This window comes from Melampsora larici-populina, assembly GCF_000204055.1.
Source record: "Melampsora larici-populina 98AG31 unplaced genomic scaffold MELLAscaffold_15, whole genome shotgun sequence".
Lineage (NCBI taxonomy): Eukaryota > Fungi > Basidiomycota > Pucciniomycetes > Pucciniales > Melampsoraceae > Melampsora > Melampsora laricis-populina.
In genome coordinates, this window is record NW_006768779.1 from 747,225 (window position 1) to 766,293 (window position 19,069).

Here is a 19,069-nt window from a genome sequence, read left to right on the forward strand (position 1 = left end):
CCAATGCTTGGTTGATTTAATATGAAGTAAGCATTATCAATATGACAGCAAAAAAAGTCGCAAACATTATGATCACGTGCTCCCCCTTCTGAGAAAGGTCACGTGTGGATCAGCTTCGAAGCTGTATGGATCGGGTACAAATATCCTAACTTTCTCTGATCGCTGTTCTTCTCCATCCCAACTCTCTACCACCACCACAAAATTATCCTTTCCATAAACTTTTTTCACTACCTCTTGAATCCTTCCCACTCGTCTTCAACTTCCTTGTCACCATGAATCTCCCCAAGTTAACTTTTAAAAAGATCTTTGGTCCTCGTTTTCAAAAAACCCTCTTTGTTTACTTCCCGTTGAACTTCTTCTTTGTTATCTTTTTGATTTGTGGCACTCACAAGATCTCTCGTTTCAAAGTTCCAGAGTCGTTCATCCTTAAACTCATCGCTAAAAAGTTGTACATCATTCTTCCTTGGGCTTATTTCTATTCTCATATTCTTTACTCTCGCCACGACACTCTTCCAAAGAAGCCTTCGACTATTCCTGAGAAAGATATCGAACTCGGTCCAGTAGCTCCTCTTCCAAAACCTCTCGATGCTCCAATCCCCCTTCCAGCCGAATTTGTTGAAATTGATCTAGGTATGTTATCTTTCCTACAGTTCTTCCTTCTCATGATTTTATAAACCAGCTGAAACTCTTCCTAAATTGACAATTGCTTCTAGGTGAAGGTCCCTCAAACTGCGGTCTTCCTGGTCCTCCTCGACCTTTTTTAACGGGTGAAGTTTGAAGAACTCGACTTGATTTCATCTTGGTATGTTATCTCTGCCTTCATTTCCCATCAATTCATCTTTTCTGAGCGCGAACTCATTAAGTATTTTGAGTGATCTAATCCTTTTGACTCTTCCCAAATCTCTTGTGACTTGGCAGGCGACGTGTTCCCCGATCTATTTCCTTATCTCAATGTCTTGTTTGGTGAGCATTCCATTCTCTCGTTTGAAATGTGTTCTTGTTGTTTTTGTTTTGCGATGATGAGCAGGAGTTTACTTTTTGAATATTCGTATCGAGTCGTTGCCGATATTTGAATCAATTAGTACTTTAAATACCCTCACTCTGAGCTCCTTTACTTTTATCTGTCAATCTAATTTGTAATCAAAAGATATATATCAACATATCTTTTTGAATGCTTTGAAGTGGCTGAGTGAATAGGAATTCAAAGATACCAAAGTAGCAGCTTGCTTCCCTCATCATATGGCTATCATCGTGGGGATTGGCTTCTGTGAAGTTCGACATCTTGGGAGTTTTTTTGTTTCTCTACCTTCACCGAGAAAGATACCAACTTTCTAAGTTTTCGTCAATCGTTCAGTTGTTCAACCGGTCGAATCACGTCCTTCCCACGGAGAATGCTGGCTGAACAAAAACAAAGATAATAATCATTCACATAGTGATTACTCTTTTATTGTGACGTCCCTTTGACGGGGATTTGAAAGTTTGTGCTTTTACTTCATTGCAACAAGTTCAAATTTCCAAAATGTAGGGTAACGTAGCATTAACATGACTGTCACATTTGATTATCACTTGATTCGTGAGCTGAACCCAGATGAAAGGGACACGCTTCACAGACAAAAGTGTGATACGAACAATCGTGATCCGCCAAGTCGACCGCCTTGAAAGCATCCAAACAAAATTGAATTCAGCTGACGCGCTGGTTATGATTCTGATAGAGCTTTTCATCAGCTGGAGCGTGAAGGTATACAATGTACATGAGTTGGCCTTCTGGCTCGTCGTCGACTGACATCCCAACTCCAGTCAGATATCTCTTCCCTTTGGTTCAACTGACGAATCTTTCTATGAAAGCAATGATGTGAATTGCATCAGGTGATGATCATTCAAGATCGTATAATTCTATGTAATGCTCAACACATCACTCTCAAAGAAAGATATAAATTGTTCAACATAGTTCAACATAGAGACGGATGACAATATTAAACACTCAAGGGAGCAAGGATGAATGTACTCGAAGAGTAGATTCAAAAAAATAAGAAAAAGAGAAGAAGTAATAGACAAGCACACATTGTGAAGTACAGAACAGATCTCAAGTTTTTTTCAAATGATATTGATGCAAAGTCAACTACACTATCACACCTGAGCGTATATCACCGAGAGCTGTTCCCCATCTCTTTCATCTAGGAAGTAGTTGTTTTTTTACATGAACCGGCATACTCTTTCAGATCTTTCCAGGACCAAGGGTATGCCGACCAGTATTGGCGTATGCAATGAAAAAATCCTTTCTATCTTATTGCTCCTCATACTTGATATTTTCCTCCTGACTACGATCCAAAGAGTTCTCCAGGATGATGTATGTGCGTAGCATTCCGATATACTCGTTGAAAGCAGCAAGACCAACTGATTTATCGGATTTGGTTTCTATGATCTTGGATACATAGCTCGGTTTGCTCTAAAAGATCCTCCTTGAAAAAAGTTGATCGGGATCTAAACCAATTCCTATCTTCAAAGTGATGATGCGCATCACTTCTTATTTGTTCAATCGAATAAGTAGCACATGATGATTATCTTTGCAGATATTGTAAAGTTCAATTTTTCATCAACATTCCTCCTGTGCAATCTTCTTTCGCATAGAAGAAACTAGGTTATTGACCTCGTAGAGTAACCCATTGCCAGTGCTGAAAACCTCGATGGTGAAAGGAATTGCCCGCCACTTTTAAGATAATTCATAACACCTCGTTATCACTGCCTGTGTTCACGGAGACCTGTTGCGTCAGAACATGCCAAAGCCGAAGGAATCATTTGCATCGTGATAGCCAAACCGAATCAAGATTGTGTTGTTAAAATCAGTATTTGAAGAACTATGAGTTCATAACTCGGTATCATTCTAGATATCATCCACTTTCTATGGGTAGCCTAGAATGCGTATGTATAGGAGATATCTGTTTGATACGCCCCTTCATGAGGGATATCAAACAACTCGATGCCGCAGTGTCGAAGAGGCCAGAGCTTGAGTTAAGTTCGAGTGTTATGTGCGATTAGGTGCGATTCCTAACGGACCCGACAGCCACCTGTCACTGGTATGTCAAGTGTGGTGTATGTGAATTCATTGGGTTTTCCTTGTGTTCCTTTCTGATTTTTACGACTCGATCAACTCAAGCTTCTGAATCCTCAAACAACACATTTCATCAACTCACAACTCACAACTTACATCATGTCTTTTCTTCGATCAGCTCTCCCTCGATTGGTCCCTCGAGGAATCCAAAGGACTTCAACTTTAGGCCTCAAGTCAGCCCGGATGTACGCTACAGAGGCACCTGCCACCAGTGCGGCAGATGGTAAACTCCAATTATCATTGGTCCTTCCCCATGAGGTTAGCCGAGGATCTTTTCTTTCCCAGAAATGGTTTTTGTGATGATTTTGCTAGCTTTCTCGTTCCAAGATTTTTCTGACACTTACATTTTGTTGACTGTCAACTTCATTACACTTGGTGCCATTTAATTCAAAACAAATTCAAACTATATGGGACGATCGAATCGTACGACTAAAATACGATATGGCCCATCAAAACCCGATTGAAAAAACTAGACAATCTTTTCATCTAGTGGTGTTACTCAGGTTAACATTGCTGCTGAATCAGGGGACATGGGTGTGTTGGCAAATCATGTGGCTAGTATCGAAAGCTTGAAGCCAGGTGTCGTAGAAGTGATTGAAAATCAAGGGGACTCCAAGAAGTGGTTTGGTAAACTAAGATTCCCTCGAGTTTGAACCACATTATCAAGATTGCTAAAGCTTAGTCTTTCTATCCTCAGTTTCGGGTGGATTTGCAAACGTACATCCTAACAACTCCCTCACTATCAATGCAGTCGAGGCATACCCCCTGGAGGCCTTTTCAGCTGAGGTTCGTTTCGTAATGGCAACAGTCACAACTGCTTAAACCTCATCAGGCTCACATTGTCTATGTCTTGGATTACAGGCGGCCCGTGCTGGACTTCAAGAGGCCCAACGTGCTTTGTCAACCGGAACTGAAGCTCAAAAGGCTGAAGCAGCAGTCGAAGTAGAGGTCTTTGAAGCGTAAGTAGCTTTCTTCTCGCCTTTCTGAAAGTATATATCTAAAGATACTCCGTTTGTCCATTGGATCATTCCACAGCCTCATCGCAGCTCTCAAATAAAAATATTACATTCAGAAAAACACTCCTGACATAGGTTGGATAGATCCTGATGATCACGAAAGTTGCGTGCTGTACAGGCGGAGGTCCACTGCAATGTCACTTGATTTGGCGCGCAATGTAAAGACGAATATCATACAAAATCTTTGATGCCAATCGATCCAGCGTTCTTCAACAAGTGCTATCCTCGACTCGCTCACGGACCTCTTGACTGAAACAGAGAAGTGTGGATTCCTAGCCATCGCACTTTCGAGATCTCGTTGATGGGGGTCCCATATCGTTCACGGTACTGCTGGTCCGCCACCGCCCACGCCGCGTAGATATTGCGTAGTGGCTTTCGTGTGTATATATCCACAAGAAGCACTTTTGGGGATGTACTGGATAAACCTGGATGTGCAGGATGGACCCAAGGTTCAATTACATTAACCCTGTACCCTAACGGTACATACCCTAGGAATGCACTCGGCGGTTCAGGTGTATGTTACAGACTTCACAGTTCGACCTGACGTAAAAGTGCGGATACATATCCGCTTGCCCCACAACTCAGTTCAACCAGTTGACTTGCATAGGAGCTTTTTCATAGGTTTCAGACAAGGGTCAAATCCAGCACTGACCAGCAGAGTCCCCCACCTGAAATCGGTTTTTGTGGTTCACTTTTACGGGTCAAGAAATTTATCAACTACCTGTGACTTGACTCATGAGTGATGAGTGACAGCCATCGGAAGTCCCCGCGTCCTCGTCGCGTGCACAAGCTTTGAACTACATAAAGAAACGTACAGCGTTGTATTTCCGGCGAGCGGCTCCCTAAGATATGCTTAAGTCCCCCTTGAGACCGTTTCACTGCGGTATCCGGCCCTAGACAGAAAAAGTATTCAATACAATCGGACCGACTACTTAAATCGCGCTTCATCTCTTTCGTTTGGTTTGTACTTTCCTCTAATTAACCATCACGATATCAGGTATGTAAAAATCACTCCACTTATTTTCCTTTTCTTATATCCTCTTCAATGTCCTTTCATTTAATCTCATATACTGACCATGAATCTATTATGCACAGGCAGACACGTACATAAATCAGTCTGATCGATATACGTCGATCCATAAACTTTGTGTAAAAATCAGTCAGATCGGACTTGAGAGATTCAACAAGCGATCTCGATCGTTCGGTAACCTCCAATATAATCGTGGGTTCAGCTCATGAGCCTTTTCAAAATGCCTTCAGACAACTGACGCGCTAGATGGCTTTTCCTCGAACTTGTTCCCAGACTTTCCTCACTCGAAGATCCGTTAAGGTCCTCGAAGGCAGCCCCTAAAACTCGGTCTCAACTCATCTTCGCCTCCATCTCAACCAAAATGCCTAACAAAGGACCTAGAAACAGTACTGCGTCTGCTACTGCAACAGAAACGATCCAATGTAAGTGCCTATCTCACGCGTGTTTTTTCCCTTCTTGATTCATGTGGCAGATATCCTTGTACTCCCTCTTTCTTTTACCTCTTTCCACTCAACTCTCGAAATGACCAGCATTTGGACAATATCTCGTCCGACTGCGTACCTAAGTCTTGTCTTCTTCTAATTCCCTGTTGCTACAATCGATCCCTGTTTTGGTCGGCTCCATTTATGTCTATGTCACCTCATATGGTTATTGATGCCGAGCGGACTCATTATTTCACCCTCCTTGACACGTTTTGCAGATGAGATCTTGGATATCGTTCTCGCAAAGGTGAAAGGACATCCAGCTTGGCCTGCTAGGGTCAGTTGCTATTCATTTCAACCCATACTGGTCCTTTCAGTGTCAAGAACTTGAAGAGTCTTGACGTCATTGCTACCGATTTTACCTGAACTTTGAACGCGGACGATCTTTCAATCGACAAGATTATCGATCCGCATACCGCACCAACGAATCTACAAGACGAGCGAAAAATCGCTCAGAAAAACTCTTATCTGGTGAAGTTTTTCCAGACAGGGGATTAGTAAGTTTTAAAGTCTAGACACATCATCAGGACCTCACTGATTGAAGTTGTGTTTTGATTCTATATAATGTAGTGCCTGGATGAATGCAAAGGAGATGGGCAAATTGGAAGCAACAGAAATCAAGGTCCGTTCTCGTTCTCGTTCATTTCCGATCTTTTGCTATGTTTTTTGTCTTCGAAGCTTTTTTACCTTCTATTGCACGTCATACAAGTCGAAAGACTGACCTTTTCGATTTCTCTCATCAGGCTTTTATCGATAACCCAAACAAGAAGGGAGCAGAACTACGTGCAGCTTATAAGATCGCTCTTGACCCTACAGATTGGGAAGCAGAGCAGGAAGCTCAAATTCGTCGCCAATTACAACACTTGGAGGCTCTTGAGTTTGATGAACTAGAAGCCGGTGAGAGCGATGAAGCCCCAGCGGTAGCTCCAAATACGAAGGCCAAACGAAAACGTCCATCGGAGGCCAAAGCTCCACAGGAGTCAGCCAAGAAGCGAAAATCTGAGGTGACACGTGCCACCAACGGATCCAAGAATGCGAGTGCTACACCTGAGCCTACCGCTCCCTCTGCAACGAAAAAGGTACATACATAAAGCTACTTGGTTTGGGTTGTTGTCTTTCTCGTGGTGCTGACACGATTTTTCCACTTGGTTTGTGATAACAGCGAGGCCGAAAGAAAGATGAAGCCCCCGCACCAGCTCCAGGAGTAGAGACTGTGCGCGAATGGCGTCACAAACTTCAGAGGATCTTCTTAGGCAAGATAGAAGTCACAGAGGAGGTGGGTGCTCATCGAAAGTCTCGGATCAAGAGACTTTTTTTACTAAACTTGACTCGTCATCTTTTATTCTGTGTAGATGATGCCTGAGATTGATCAGACCTTCACGGATATTGAGGGCTTTGAAATGAAAACCGAGTGGTTAACTGTAAGTCCAGTCCAGAATTTGACTCAACTCTTCCATATTTGCATATTTTAATATTCATTTTGATTTAAATTCACAGGCCAGTAAACTAGGCAAAGTTCTCAAGCGAATCGGTGCGCTTGAAGATTCCAAGGTGCCTTTAGATGACACATACCACATCCGTAGTCGATCTCGCGAGTTACAGGAGAAATGGCGACTGTTGCTTGGCATCGGCGAAGATGCTCATCGCGTGCAACCGAATGTAGAAGTTTCCAATGATCCGGCCGAGATCCCAGCATTACCTACTACCCCCGCTGAGGATGCAGTCAAGAACCTGAAAGAGGATTCGAAGGCATTGCCAAAAGAAGCAACTGAACCGATGGATGTAGATACTCCAGCACTTCCCCAGGTGAACGACAAGCCAGACACATCAGCAAAAAGTGTACCAGAGACCTCGGACAAGCCTTCTGACGAGGACCAAGCCTCCAAGCAAAACGGAGATTCGACGCATGATGTTGTGGTTTCAAAGAGTGAAACGGAAGTCCTCGAATCTGAAGATAAGAAGCCCGTTACTAATGGCAAGGTCGAAGAGGACGAGGTGATGCAAGAGGCCGACGAGACCAAGAAAGCATCTGAGAAGGAGGATGTGGAAACCGAGGTGGTGGTTGCCAAGGAAGATGTGAACCTCGATATAGTGGCTGACGGGGAAGATATAAAGGAGACTCCTGCTCTGAAAACCGGGAAGCCTGAAGTGACGCCGGACGAAGAAGATGACAAGATGGATTGTGGTGCTAGTACGCCCCCTGAACAACCTACTCCCGATTCAGTCCTTGAACCTGATGCTACTTCTCAAAAGGTCGATAAGGAGGCCGTTGTAGCTGACGATTGACTCGCTGTATGTTGTTTCTTCTTTTTTTTCCTTCCTGATGAATCATCACCAATTCCTCGATACAGGTCCCTGATGTCTTATTGGAAATATGAAGATTTCCAAGTCCAATGTAGTTAAACTCGGTATATAAAGAAAAAGATCTCGAGTCTAAATCTTATCAAGAAACAGAATGGAATTGAATGTGTTTATATGGGTTAGGATCTTGAAAGAATTGAGAATTGGAGAAAGAGAAATTGAGGAAGGAAGGAAGATGAAGATGATTTTTTTTTTTCAATTATTTTCTTTCTTTCTATTTGTTGTATGTTGTGATCATCACCACTATCGGCAGTAGTATTCGTAGTTATTATAGTAGTATACATACATTTATAGATATTACATATCAAGAAGAAGAAAAAAAATTACGCACACTGTTTGATTTATCTTTGAACTCGATATTATTCAAGTCTTTGTTCAGGTGTGTAATGTGGTGAGGATTGTTGTTGGGGATTGAATTTAAAAGAAATGATTGTTTATCTTTTTTCTTGAATTGATCCCTTATATACATTTCTTTTTTTACTCAAAAGGTGCTTTTTTGCCAAGGAATTTTGGTTATGCAATGTTGGTATCATATATGATATAGGATTTTTGATTCTTTGACGTTTCCTGTTAGAATTATCTTGAGATCATGAGGATTATGATGAGAAAAGTTTTTTGGTATTTTTAAACATTACTTCTTAATATACTTGATACATAGAGGTATGGAATTTATTTGAAAGTTTGGAGAAGATTTAAAATTGGATGATGAAAGTCAATTTTGAAAAAAAACTCTGTGTTACCAAACAGCTTTGGCACATTTGTAGAAGCTTTATTGGATAAAGGTCAAAGGATCCTTGAGATGTGAGTTGACCTTTTCATTTGAGAAGGCTTGATTCAATTATTGTGCTGTTGGAACAGAGTTGTTCAGGATGAAAAATGATATAACTGTTTGGTTGTTTCTCCTTGAGGACTGGATTGAGTACAATCAAGAGTATGATTGGAAGGATTGTAGACTCCCATCACAAGCAGTCTTTGAGTAAAAGGCTGGTGTATGAAACCAATAGAAATCCTTTAGAATTGATTGTCTTGATGACTATTTTGTTTTACAATAAAAGGCTTTCAGCTTACTGAATGGAACCAATATTAAATATCAGTTGGGTATTGAAGGTCAAACCACTTGATTTGCAGAGTATATTTGTAGAGTATATCTCATGTTCTGCCCTATAAAATAAGGTGATCTACATGATCTTTCACAGATGTGTTACAGTGTAGATGATCAGATGTCAACTTGTTACATGTAAATATTTCAATGACACACTCTCTTGAATTCTTGATCGCGTTCTTCATCAAACAAGAAACCATCAAGAATGAAAACCAAATCAACAACTAATCATTAAAAAGAATACCAATAAGAAAATGTCAACTAACAATATCGGAAGTTCATCAAATTCAAATCATTCATCAATTTGTAAAGCCATCACTTCATACAAGAAAAAACCAGGTACGTTATCATTAACAAAAACTAATTTAACTTGGAGACCAAAGGATGGACCAGGTTCAATCATAACAGTTGATCGTCACAGATTACAATGTAAGTTAAAACATTCATCATTTAAAAGCCCCCAAAGAAATCACAACAGACTAACCTCGTATATGAAACTTGATTTCTTTTCTTTTTAGCTCTCTTTTCTTCCAAAGATGGAGGAACCAAAGTGATGTTACGAATCTGTGCAAAACCAATCCAAGAAACCGTAACAGATCAACAACAAGAAACTACTGCGACGATACCAGAAGAAATCTTTAATTTTAGTTTTACTTCTCAAACTTCAATTGATGATCGAGAAGAATTTAAAAGAGAAATCTCACAAATCATAGCCCAAAACCGAGCATCCAAAGAGATTCCCAAAGATATTACGAAGCCAATTGAACCGAATCAACTACCTAACGAACCTATTAACCAATTACATAATGAAACAATAGATAAAGGAAAATCAATAGATCCATTACAAGACTGGAGACTGAAGAAAAAAGTCCTACAAACTGATGCAGGATTAAGAGAGTTACATAAAGAGATGGTGATTGGAGGCCAGATCACAGAAGGAGAGTTTTGGGATGGTAGAGAAGATTTATTGATTTATCAATCTAGATTAGAATCCCAAAAGAAAGGTAAATCAGCTGAGATGGTCGATCCTAGACCTGAATCTAATGAACAGGGTGATATCACTATCTCGGTGACTCCTCAACTTATTCATGATATCTTTGAACAATATCCGATTGTACAAAAGGTTTATAATGAAAACGTACCACCTGTAAGTCTGATGATCAAAGAATTGTAAGACTCTCAAGTACACGTTTCTGATCCTGATCTTACGTGTCTATTTCTTTGGATATAGTTAAACGATCAACTCTTTTGGACACGCTATTTTAGATCTAAATTATTCAATCGTCATAGATCTTCGGCAAGACAACCAGGTGATTCGGTTAAAGATGATGAAATCTTTGATAAATATTTAGGTGAAGATGATGATGGGATTGAACCTAAGAATTTAAATGTGAAAGAAGTTTATAAACTTTTGGATTTAGCTGCTACAGAAGAAGATCATCTTGAAGTGAGCTTTTCCATCCAATCTCTACGTTCTTTTGCTTCTTTTTTGTTTTATGATCAAACTCTTTTTTTGGATGAACTGATGAAGATCAATGTTTTGAACAACGTGTTTTAGACTGGAAATTCGAATGATTGGACTATGAGAGCTGGCACTCAAAGATCATCTTTACCATTAATGCGAAGGTTTAATGAACATTCTCAACGTCTTCTCAACTCATCATTGTAAGCAAATCCATTCCCTTCATCTACTATATAAACTATACTGAACATTCATTGAATTTATCTCCAACCAAAAATTGGTTAGAGGTAAAGTACCCGAAAGAAGAACAGGAGGAGTGATAGATGGAGGAGATGCAGGTTCAAGAAACTATTACGATGACACGAATTTGATAGATTTAACGATCAATAAAGAAACAGATCGAATCTTATTAAACATACAAGAACAAGAAAGATATTTCCAAGGACATTCGATTGAAAAAGACCAAGAAGTCGAAAACCATAAACGTAAACGAAGCGAATCAGAAGAAAAACAAGAAGTGAATGAGATTATGAGAAGAGTAAGTGAAGATTGGAAGATGAAATTGGGTAGGTTTGAAGATCATCAGAGTGAGATTAATGAAGCGACTAATGAGATGATTGAGAATATTACGATTCGATATGAACAGAGAAATGGGTTTCTTGAAGGTAAACTTTTTTGCAAATGAACTCTATACTTCTTTTAGGTATTTCGAGATGAACCGATTCATGTGATTTTATATTTTTTTTGATTATTTTTTTGGCTTAGGTGGAATTCCTACAAGTTTAATGTCACAAGTCATTTCAACTCATTCAACTACACATGAATTCTTAAGACATTATTGGTCTTCGATCTTACCTAATCCGATCCAAATCAACCCTCATGAATCTTCTTTGAACAAACGAATCTTAAATCCAGAAGAAAAAGCCATGAAAGCTCAAAGAATGATTGGATTCTTAGAAAGAACTAATGAAAGAGTTTCACATTTGATTGAAGAAGCTAGATTACTTTCGATTGAGAAGAAATTGATTTTTCAAGCTTTAGAAAGTACGATTAGAGCTGTTGAAAAAGCTAAAAGACATTATAAAGAATTGTTAGGTTTATGATTTGATGAATTCATCATCAAATCTTTCATAGAGACGTCTTGATTTTAGGGACATTTTTTCTTATTGAGATGTATACTTCTTTTTATTGGGAAATAAAAATTACAACAAAAATGCGTAATATATACTTGCATAATTGTATCATCCGCTATTAATAGATAAAATACACTGAGATAAGACAGAGTTTAATTGAACCAATGTCACATCTGATTCCCAATATACCTTCCACAATCAACAAAGTGAGATGTAAAGATGGAAGTGATTTATATGATTACAAAAGATTGAAATAGATATGTAGCACAAAAGAGAAAGAAGATGACCCAATAGATTAAGCAAACCGAGCTAAACGTCTCAATCGAAGTTCTTCAGCTGTTGGTTCATCCCAATTCCCATCATTCTGAGGAAGTGAGGAAGGAAGACCAGAGAGGGAAAGATCAGGTGTCGAATCGGATGGACCATCACTACCGGATTCTTCTAAACTTGCTCGGATAGCAGCTTCTAATTGAGATTCGAAATCTGGATTATATTCTCTAGCAGGAGCCGTATGAGAGAATAATGACGGATCGGATGGATGTGAGTGATTTGCCTCTTCAAATGCTTGTGCCTCATCATCTGAATCATTACGATCGTTCGAAGTTGTCCTTTGTGGGTCGGTTATTAGACTAGCTTCGATCGCTAGCCGTAGTTGTTCAGCTTCAGATAAGTTTTGAAGTTGATCATTAGCTACTCTAACTCTCTGTCTTGGTTGTTCATCATCCATCATATCTTCATCCGATCTTCTTCTTCGGTTAGTCGTACTACTTGCTGAACTTGAACCCACTGGAGGTGAATATAAGAAAGGATTTAAAGATTGTGCTTGTTCATCTGCTTCACATGCCATCAGTGTACCAGGTTGAGGTGCGGTAGGATCAGATGAAGCTAAAACAGGTGAGACGGCAAAGATTGAATAACCTAGAGGATTCAAAGAGAAAAAATGTCAACGATCTGATGTTGGAAGAGGTGAGTGAAATTTTTGATGACCTTCAGCCTCAGCTTGTGAGATTGTCATACTGAGAAAACCAGAACCAATCCAAGTTGGAGTTTTACCGGTGACTGAGTTAAGATCGTACCTATAAGAGCGATTGAATTCATTAGCATCTCTCATGTAGTCTTAGGCTTAGGCTTAGGTAGGATGATCATTGAATTTTGTGTAGCTGAGTTGAATTACCATCGATCTGAATTACCACCAAATCGACGTAGTGTGAACCAATGTAAATCGTGATTCAGAATAAAAGCTTCTTGGTTCCTTGAAGTAATCAAAAAAGTCAGACTTCTCATCAAAAAGATTAGGTAAACAGATGATTTTGATTCTTACTCTGGATAAGCATGCATCGGTTTCATTTCATCACTTTGCCACCTTACTAATCGAAGACCAAGTTGATGAAGTGCATCATCAATCACTTGAACCGAAAAGAAACCTATCAAATCATATCAATTTATATATGTATTAGAAGATGATCTGTTCCTTTTTTTTTTCAAGATTAGATTGAAGACTGACCACTATCATCATAATTAGCACTTCTACCTTGACGTTGAGATCGAGTTTGAGTATCTAAATGAGAATCTTCTATTGAATCTAATCTATGAGCGATTTCAGCTAGATCGTTTGCAGTCCTTTTTAAAAAGAATTATTTAATATATATCAGCCTTTGAAAGTATAAGTATAAGTTGAATGAATGAATGAGTTTACCAAATATGAGATTGCATCAAGTTGTTTAATGCGTGTTGAGCACATAACATCGAACCTGGATCTTGTGTTTCATGATAAATATAAGGTATTAGATCCATTATATAGAAGAACTTGAAGTATAAATAATCAGAGTCAGACTGGAGCCAATGGTATTATTGGTTTGTGAAGTTATCTGATCAAAAATCAAATGGCTGGTTCTCTTTCTGCTAAGTACTTAATCAAATACATCTTACGCGGCCTTTTCTTTATCTTGAAACTTGACACACCACTCACGCTCACACCCGGTGACAGCACTTATGATCAGCTTCATATTCTTCTGCGTGACTAGACCTGATAAACACTCAAAGTTTTCCTTGAGAATAACAAAAAGGATAGCCACTTCTTGCTTCAATCCCTGATCAATTCATAGTCTAACCTTTTTATGGAAGATATGCTGTTCAAAGAGCTCATTGACCAAACCGAACATGATCTTTGACATTGTAATATCCCACTTGACACCTTAAAGGCTTTCTCGAACGGAGGCTGGATCATGTACGTCCAGCTAGGAAGTCATCTTTGCTCTTATTGAGGCAGTGCGTTTAACAAATTTTGTCTTGGTGTTCTTGATTTGATCTGTAGTGTTAGTATCTATCTATCACCGAGAGCCCCATGGGCTCCGGTTGTTTGAGACCCACGAGATGCTCGAGGCATATAATTTTCGGGCCTAAGAAAGAGATCGGTTTCCAAAGCCTTGCCTTTTTGCAAACAATCTCAGATTGTCAAAACGTTGTTAAACCTTGTTGTCGAGGTTGTAAAGGCCGGAGATTGCTTCGTGCGAGGTAATCTTAACATCTCCGATCTCTCTTCTCAACGAGTCATCGAGCACAGCTTGAATAGCTCTGGAAGCCTGAAGGTATAAATCAAGTACTTCATCCAGCTTGTGAAACTTCTTGATTATTTCAATTCTACACCCACTTTACGAAGAGAAAAGCGAAAGAAACATGTAGTGAAAAGTCAACGAAGGTGGCAAAGAAGATGAATACCGGGAAGGTATTGACACATAAGTTGATAGACTTGGCTCCTTACTGGGACAATAGGATGAAGGCTTGTTTCGGCTATGTACCTCTCACGATTTTTGTTCCAGCCTGGTTGCTAGCAGATAAGAATCACATGTCGAATAGAAGGAAGCAAAGCTCATCGTGTTCGGATGTAGTAGCATACGTCGGATTGAGGGTACCTAGTGAATGGAGACAAAGTTTTTTAATGTGGTCAACATCTTTCCATCTTTATGTCCAGTATTGGAGATCAAAGTACCAACAAGAAGATATCGCTAAAAGACTAGAAGAACATTATAAAATAGTATTAGACATTAAAGCTAGAAATCACGACGCGTTCGCTCCGGCGCTGAGATATGACATTACTCACAGAACGAACGTATTCAGCCATACGTTAGAAGACAGATCCTTGTCTGATGTTGGTACGAGAAACGAAGAACTGGTGGAACAAGCTATAACGGACTCTAAAGCGAATAAGGACCACAGATACTTTGACAATCCTTATATCATAGGTGGTGCGATGGAGAACGTGAACCCAGCAACCGGAAGGTATCAAGTAGGCTGGGACATGATATCCAACGGAGACGAGCAGACAACGGCGGTGACAGGAGGCAGGATGTTATCCCACCTTGCACCCAGTGGAAGAAGTCAGGCACAGGGAATGACCGGACAATTCTTCGGGGAATCATCTCATCACCAAAATGTCAGCCATCATGAGTTCGGGGAGTTGAACGGAAATGGAAGTTTTAGTCAAAACGGTAGAGGAAGAGGTAGAAGAGGTAGAGGAGTAAGTCGTGGAATTAATGCAAGAGGTGGAGGTTCGAGAGGTGGTCACTCAGGACCAACGACCGTGGTGAATGGGGTGACGGTGCCAAAGTTCGGACCAGGAGCTTTTGAGGCGGTGAAAGCAGCGAAACAAGCTGGGACAGGAGGAAATGGTGCGAGTGCTCAGTGAGTAGTAATAAAAATAGTTTATTGTGTTCTCCTTTAGTTTTTTTGTCCATAGAAGTGAAATCGCCCTAGAAAGCAATGAGCATGGAGAAATGGAGAGAAATGCATTCCCAAGGATGATGTTTCCTAGAGCAAAGAGACCAAAACCCGTGAGAATGAGAGAAACTGAGATTGCCACAAATTTGCCTACCTTTGCACATTCCAGATCCGCACCGGTGAGAGGAATAGTTGATGTAAGAGACACGCCAGAAAGGCAAATAGGAGAAGAGGCTGAAAGGAGCCCAGAACAGCGCCACACTGCTCAGGAAAAACAACGAGAGAGACGAGAAGGATCAATAAATCTGCAAGATAAAGACTCAAGAAACAAAGTTCGGTCGAAATGGCCTAGAAGAGCTAAATGTGAAATGAATATAAAGAGATGGCGAGAGTTAGCACGGGAGTCAGGAGTAGAAGGAGAAATAGAAGACGTACTAGAAGGCCTGGTAAACGGTTTCACTCAAGGAATACCGGAGCATTACCTAGGCGGCAAGAGATGGTGGACGCCGGACAATCATAGATCGGCGTTGGCGGTGAAGGAGAAGATCATGAAAAACTTACAAAGAGAGAAGGGAGCAGGCCAAGTGTTTGGGCCATTTTCACATGAAGAGGTATACGCGAAATGGGGTTTCTTCCGCACAAATCCAATGGGTAGTGTGGTAAACAACGACGGATCCTTGAGGATGATAAATGACTTATCATACCCGGTAGAAGATGAAAATATACCCTCAGTGAATTCGATGGTAGACAAACGAGAATTCGACACATCGTGGGACAATTTCCACGCGGTGGCTCGGTATTTTAGAGAACATTTCCACGAAATTTTGATGTTGGCAATCTACGATTGGGAGAAGGCTTATAGGCAAGCGTGTACAAAAGAGGAGGAATGGCGCTACTTGATGATTAAGGACTTCTATAACAGGATTTGGATGGATATCGCGGTGCCGTTCGGTGGAGTTGCTGGATGTGGGACCTTCGGGAAGGTAGCAGACGCGTGGAGACTGATAGTACAAAAGCACTTGAAGATTGATAGAATCTTCAGATGGGTGGATGATAATATGATTGTGAAGATTGAAGGTGAGAACTTACGTATTGAGGACATCGTGGAGTTGAGCACGGAGATGGGAGTCAAAACCAACCAAGAAAAACTGCGAGACTTCGCAGACGAGCAGAAATATTTAGGTTTCATTTTCAACGGACGCGATAAGACAGTAAGATTACCTGAAGAAAAATTAACAGAAAGGTTAGAAGCGATAGTGAAAATGTTGGGAGAAGGACTGTGGAGTTTAAAGGAAGCAGACTCAACAATAGGAAAAATAGCACATCTCATGTACATTGTACCTCATATGAAACCCTACATGAGGGGATTATACGCTTGGTTAAACCCGTGGCAAAAGACCAACGCGAAGAGATTTTTATCGAGGGCGGCAAGAAACGACTTGGAGAGCTGGAAAGAGGCCTTGACAAATTTCGAACCTAGGAGGATTGTGCCATCGGTAGACCCGGAAAGGGTTGGATGGGTTGGTGACGCGAGCGGATTCGGAATGGGAGTGATAACAGACCACGGCTGGTTACGTTTTAAGTTAAAGGATGGCTGGCAGAGGAAAGGACTGGGAGAAGACGAAACAAGTCGCGACATAGCATGGGCCGAAACGGCGGCGATAAGGTTGGGCCTGCTGCTATTAGAAGTGTCGATAGATACACGAGGTAGAAACTTTTGGGTGAAAACTGATAACACTACTACGGAGTCAACAATAAACAAGAGACGGTCAAAGAGCGAACAAGTCAACGAGGAGTGGAAAAGGATTCAAGACTTACTATTACGGCTTCAGTGCGATATAACGGAGGAACGGGTAGAATCTGGAAACAACGACACAGACGGGCTATCGAGAGGTCTGGAAGAAGAGGATCAGGCTGGAGAAAGAGTAAACATCGACCTACCAGAAGACTTACGGATGCTTTTAGAAGAAGCATGATATCGCCGAAGGTAGAACATAAGATACGACATTTTTTACAAGACGCGAGAGGAGAGATGAAGTGGAGAGAAAATAGTGTTCAAACTCATATGTTTTCAGGAGGCTGGGCCGAGGCGACTTTAATAAATTATAATAGTGGTGTTGTAAAATTAATAAAATTTTCTCAAGAAAAAGGTTACGAAAGGAGGCAATTACTGCCACTGTTGATGAACTTATTGTACGAATTCATAGTTTGGGCAGGGAAGAAGTTAGGAGAAGATGGGAAGACAGAAAGAGATAATCAGAATCAAGTGACGATAGAGGTAGAAACGTTGAAAAAGTATCTTACTGGGGTGAAATGTTGGCATCTATTCCATGACGAGGAATACCCAAAGTATAGCTCCTTAAAATTATCAGTACTATTGAAATCGTCAAAGTTGGCAGAAACGGTGATAAAAGATTCAGAGAAAGATCGAAAGAGCCCGGTAATGATAAAGCATCTGGTGCAATTATTGAAGAATCTATCAAATGGAAGCAAGAGAGATCAAGTAGCGTTGGCAATCGCGCTGGTGGCATTCTGGGGAATGGCGCGTTTAGGAGAGCTAGTATCAGGTGACAAAAAGAAGAGGTTGATAAGGTTCAAGGACTTACAGGTAACTGGAGAAGGATCAAAAGTGTCGATAGCGCTGTTCAACGCGAAGACGGCACAGCCAGGCCAAGTACAATACATTAAATTGAAGCAACAGCAATCGTATTTAGACGCAACCTCAGCACTCGAGAGAATGGTGAGAGATAATCAGACAGGTCCCAAGGACCCCTTGTTTTCGTATTTGGAGACAAACGGACAAAGAAGCACGATAACGAAGGCCAAATCAATGGGGATTTATAAGAGGATCTGGAAACAGAACGACAAAGAAAATCAATTGTCGGGTCATTCGTTTAGGGTTGGAGGCGCGTCGTTTAGATGGAATGAGAAACGACCATTGGACGAGATCACAACGATAGGCCGTTGGCAATCCAAGGCGTATCAGTTGTATTTAAGAAAATATGATAAAGAAGAAAAACAAGAGACGAAAGAATTGTGGAACTTATTGGCCTATGAAGAAGAGCAGAAGAATAAAAAGTGAGTGTGTTTCATGATTAAAGTGGAAAGAGAACAAGACGTTGAAGTAGAATGAAATGTAGGTAAAAGAGACGATCGAAAAGGGAGAATGAATGGGATGAGGATAAAGGAGGAAGAGGAAAGAGTAAGAGGAAATTAAAAGTGAAGTGAAATGAATGGGGTGCGGGAAAAGGGTTGAGATGAGTAAGGAAAGATAAAGAAGAGACAGGGTTTGAGTTTGATGCAATAGAGTTTAAGGTTGACGGTAGTGAATTGCAGATCCACGCGAGGTGGATGATCACCATGTACAATGAGCAATACAGCGAGATCTGGACAGCTGTTGTAGACAGGTTTTTGACGAGCTCAGGACGCCACCCGTCCAGAGATTGGGAGGTAGAAAACCTTTCTCGGACAGGCAGTCCCCGGGCCTATGGCCCCCCCCCACACCAGGTCAGAACCAAAAATGGTGATGACCTACATAATGGATTGCTTCGAAACAGGAAGGCATAAAGGAAGTAAGTAAGAGTTACAAGCTTCATAGAAATAAGCGAGAGACAAATACAAACATAAAGATAGTATTAATGATGAAAGTTAAAACCT

The 19,069-nt window shown here is 40.6% G+C and overlaps 4 protein-coding genes across 4 annotated transcripts; 3 read left to right on the forward strand and 1 right to left on the reverse strand.

Moving 5' to 3' along the window:
* Positions 1-3,292: 3,292 nt before the first annotated feature.
* Positions 3,293-4,072, forward strand: MELLADRAFT_35471 (uncharacterized protein; the record flags this gene model as incomplete). Its single annotated transcript, XM_007409165.1, has 4 exons — positions 3,293-3,367; positions 3,583-3,736; positions 3,807-3,895; positions 3,971-4,072. 4 exons carry the CDS (start codon positions 3,293-3,295, stop codon positions 4,070-4,072), a joined length of 420 nt encoding a protein of 139 aa, XP_007409227.1.
* Positions 4,073-5,112: 1,040 nt separating this feature from the next.
* Positions 5,113-8,558, forward strand: MELLADRAFT_77589 (uncharacterized protein; the record flags this gene model as incomplete). The annotated part of the gene is made up of 12 exons (XM_007409166.1): positions 5,113-5,122; positions 5,221-5,347; positions 5,429-5,577; positions 5,856-5,914; positions 6,037-6,134; positions 6,208-6,259; positions 6,381-6,716; positions 6,800-6,913; positions 6,990-7,058; positions 7,135-7,828; positions 7,891-7,929; positions 8,018-8,558. The coding sequence occupies 9 exons, from the start codon at positions 5,517-5,519 to the stop codon at positions 7,896-7,898; spliced, it is 1,491 nt and encodes a 496-aa protein (XP_007409228.1).
* Positions 8,559-10,996: 2,438 nt separating this feature from the next.
* Positions 10,997-13,525, reverse strand: MELLADRAFT_71695 (uncharacterized protein; the record flags this gene model as incomplete). The annotated part of the gene is made up of 7 exons (XM_007409324.1): positions 10,997-11,227; positions 11,328-12,613; positions 12,683-12,771; positions 12,870-12,947; positions 13,017-13,119; positions 13,200-13,315; positions 13,392-13,525. 6 exons carry the CDS (start codon positions 13,487-13,489, stop codon positions 11,991-11,993), a joined length of 1,107 nt encoding a protein of 368 aa, XP_007409386.1.
* Positions 13,526-14,945: 1,420 nt separating this feature from the next.
* MELLADRAFT_105857 (uncharacterized protein) lies at positions 14,946-15,608 on the forward strand (the record flags this gene model as incomplete). The annotated part of the gene is made up of 3 exons (XM_007409167.1): positions 14,946-15,376; positions 15,417-15,525; positions 15,582-15,608. The coding sequence occupies 3 exons, from the start codon at positions 14,946-14,948 to the stop codon at positions 15,606-15,608; spliced, it is 567 nt and encodes a 188-aa protein (XP_007409229.1).
* Between the last annotated feature and the right edge of the window lie 3,461 nt (positions 15,609-19,069).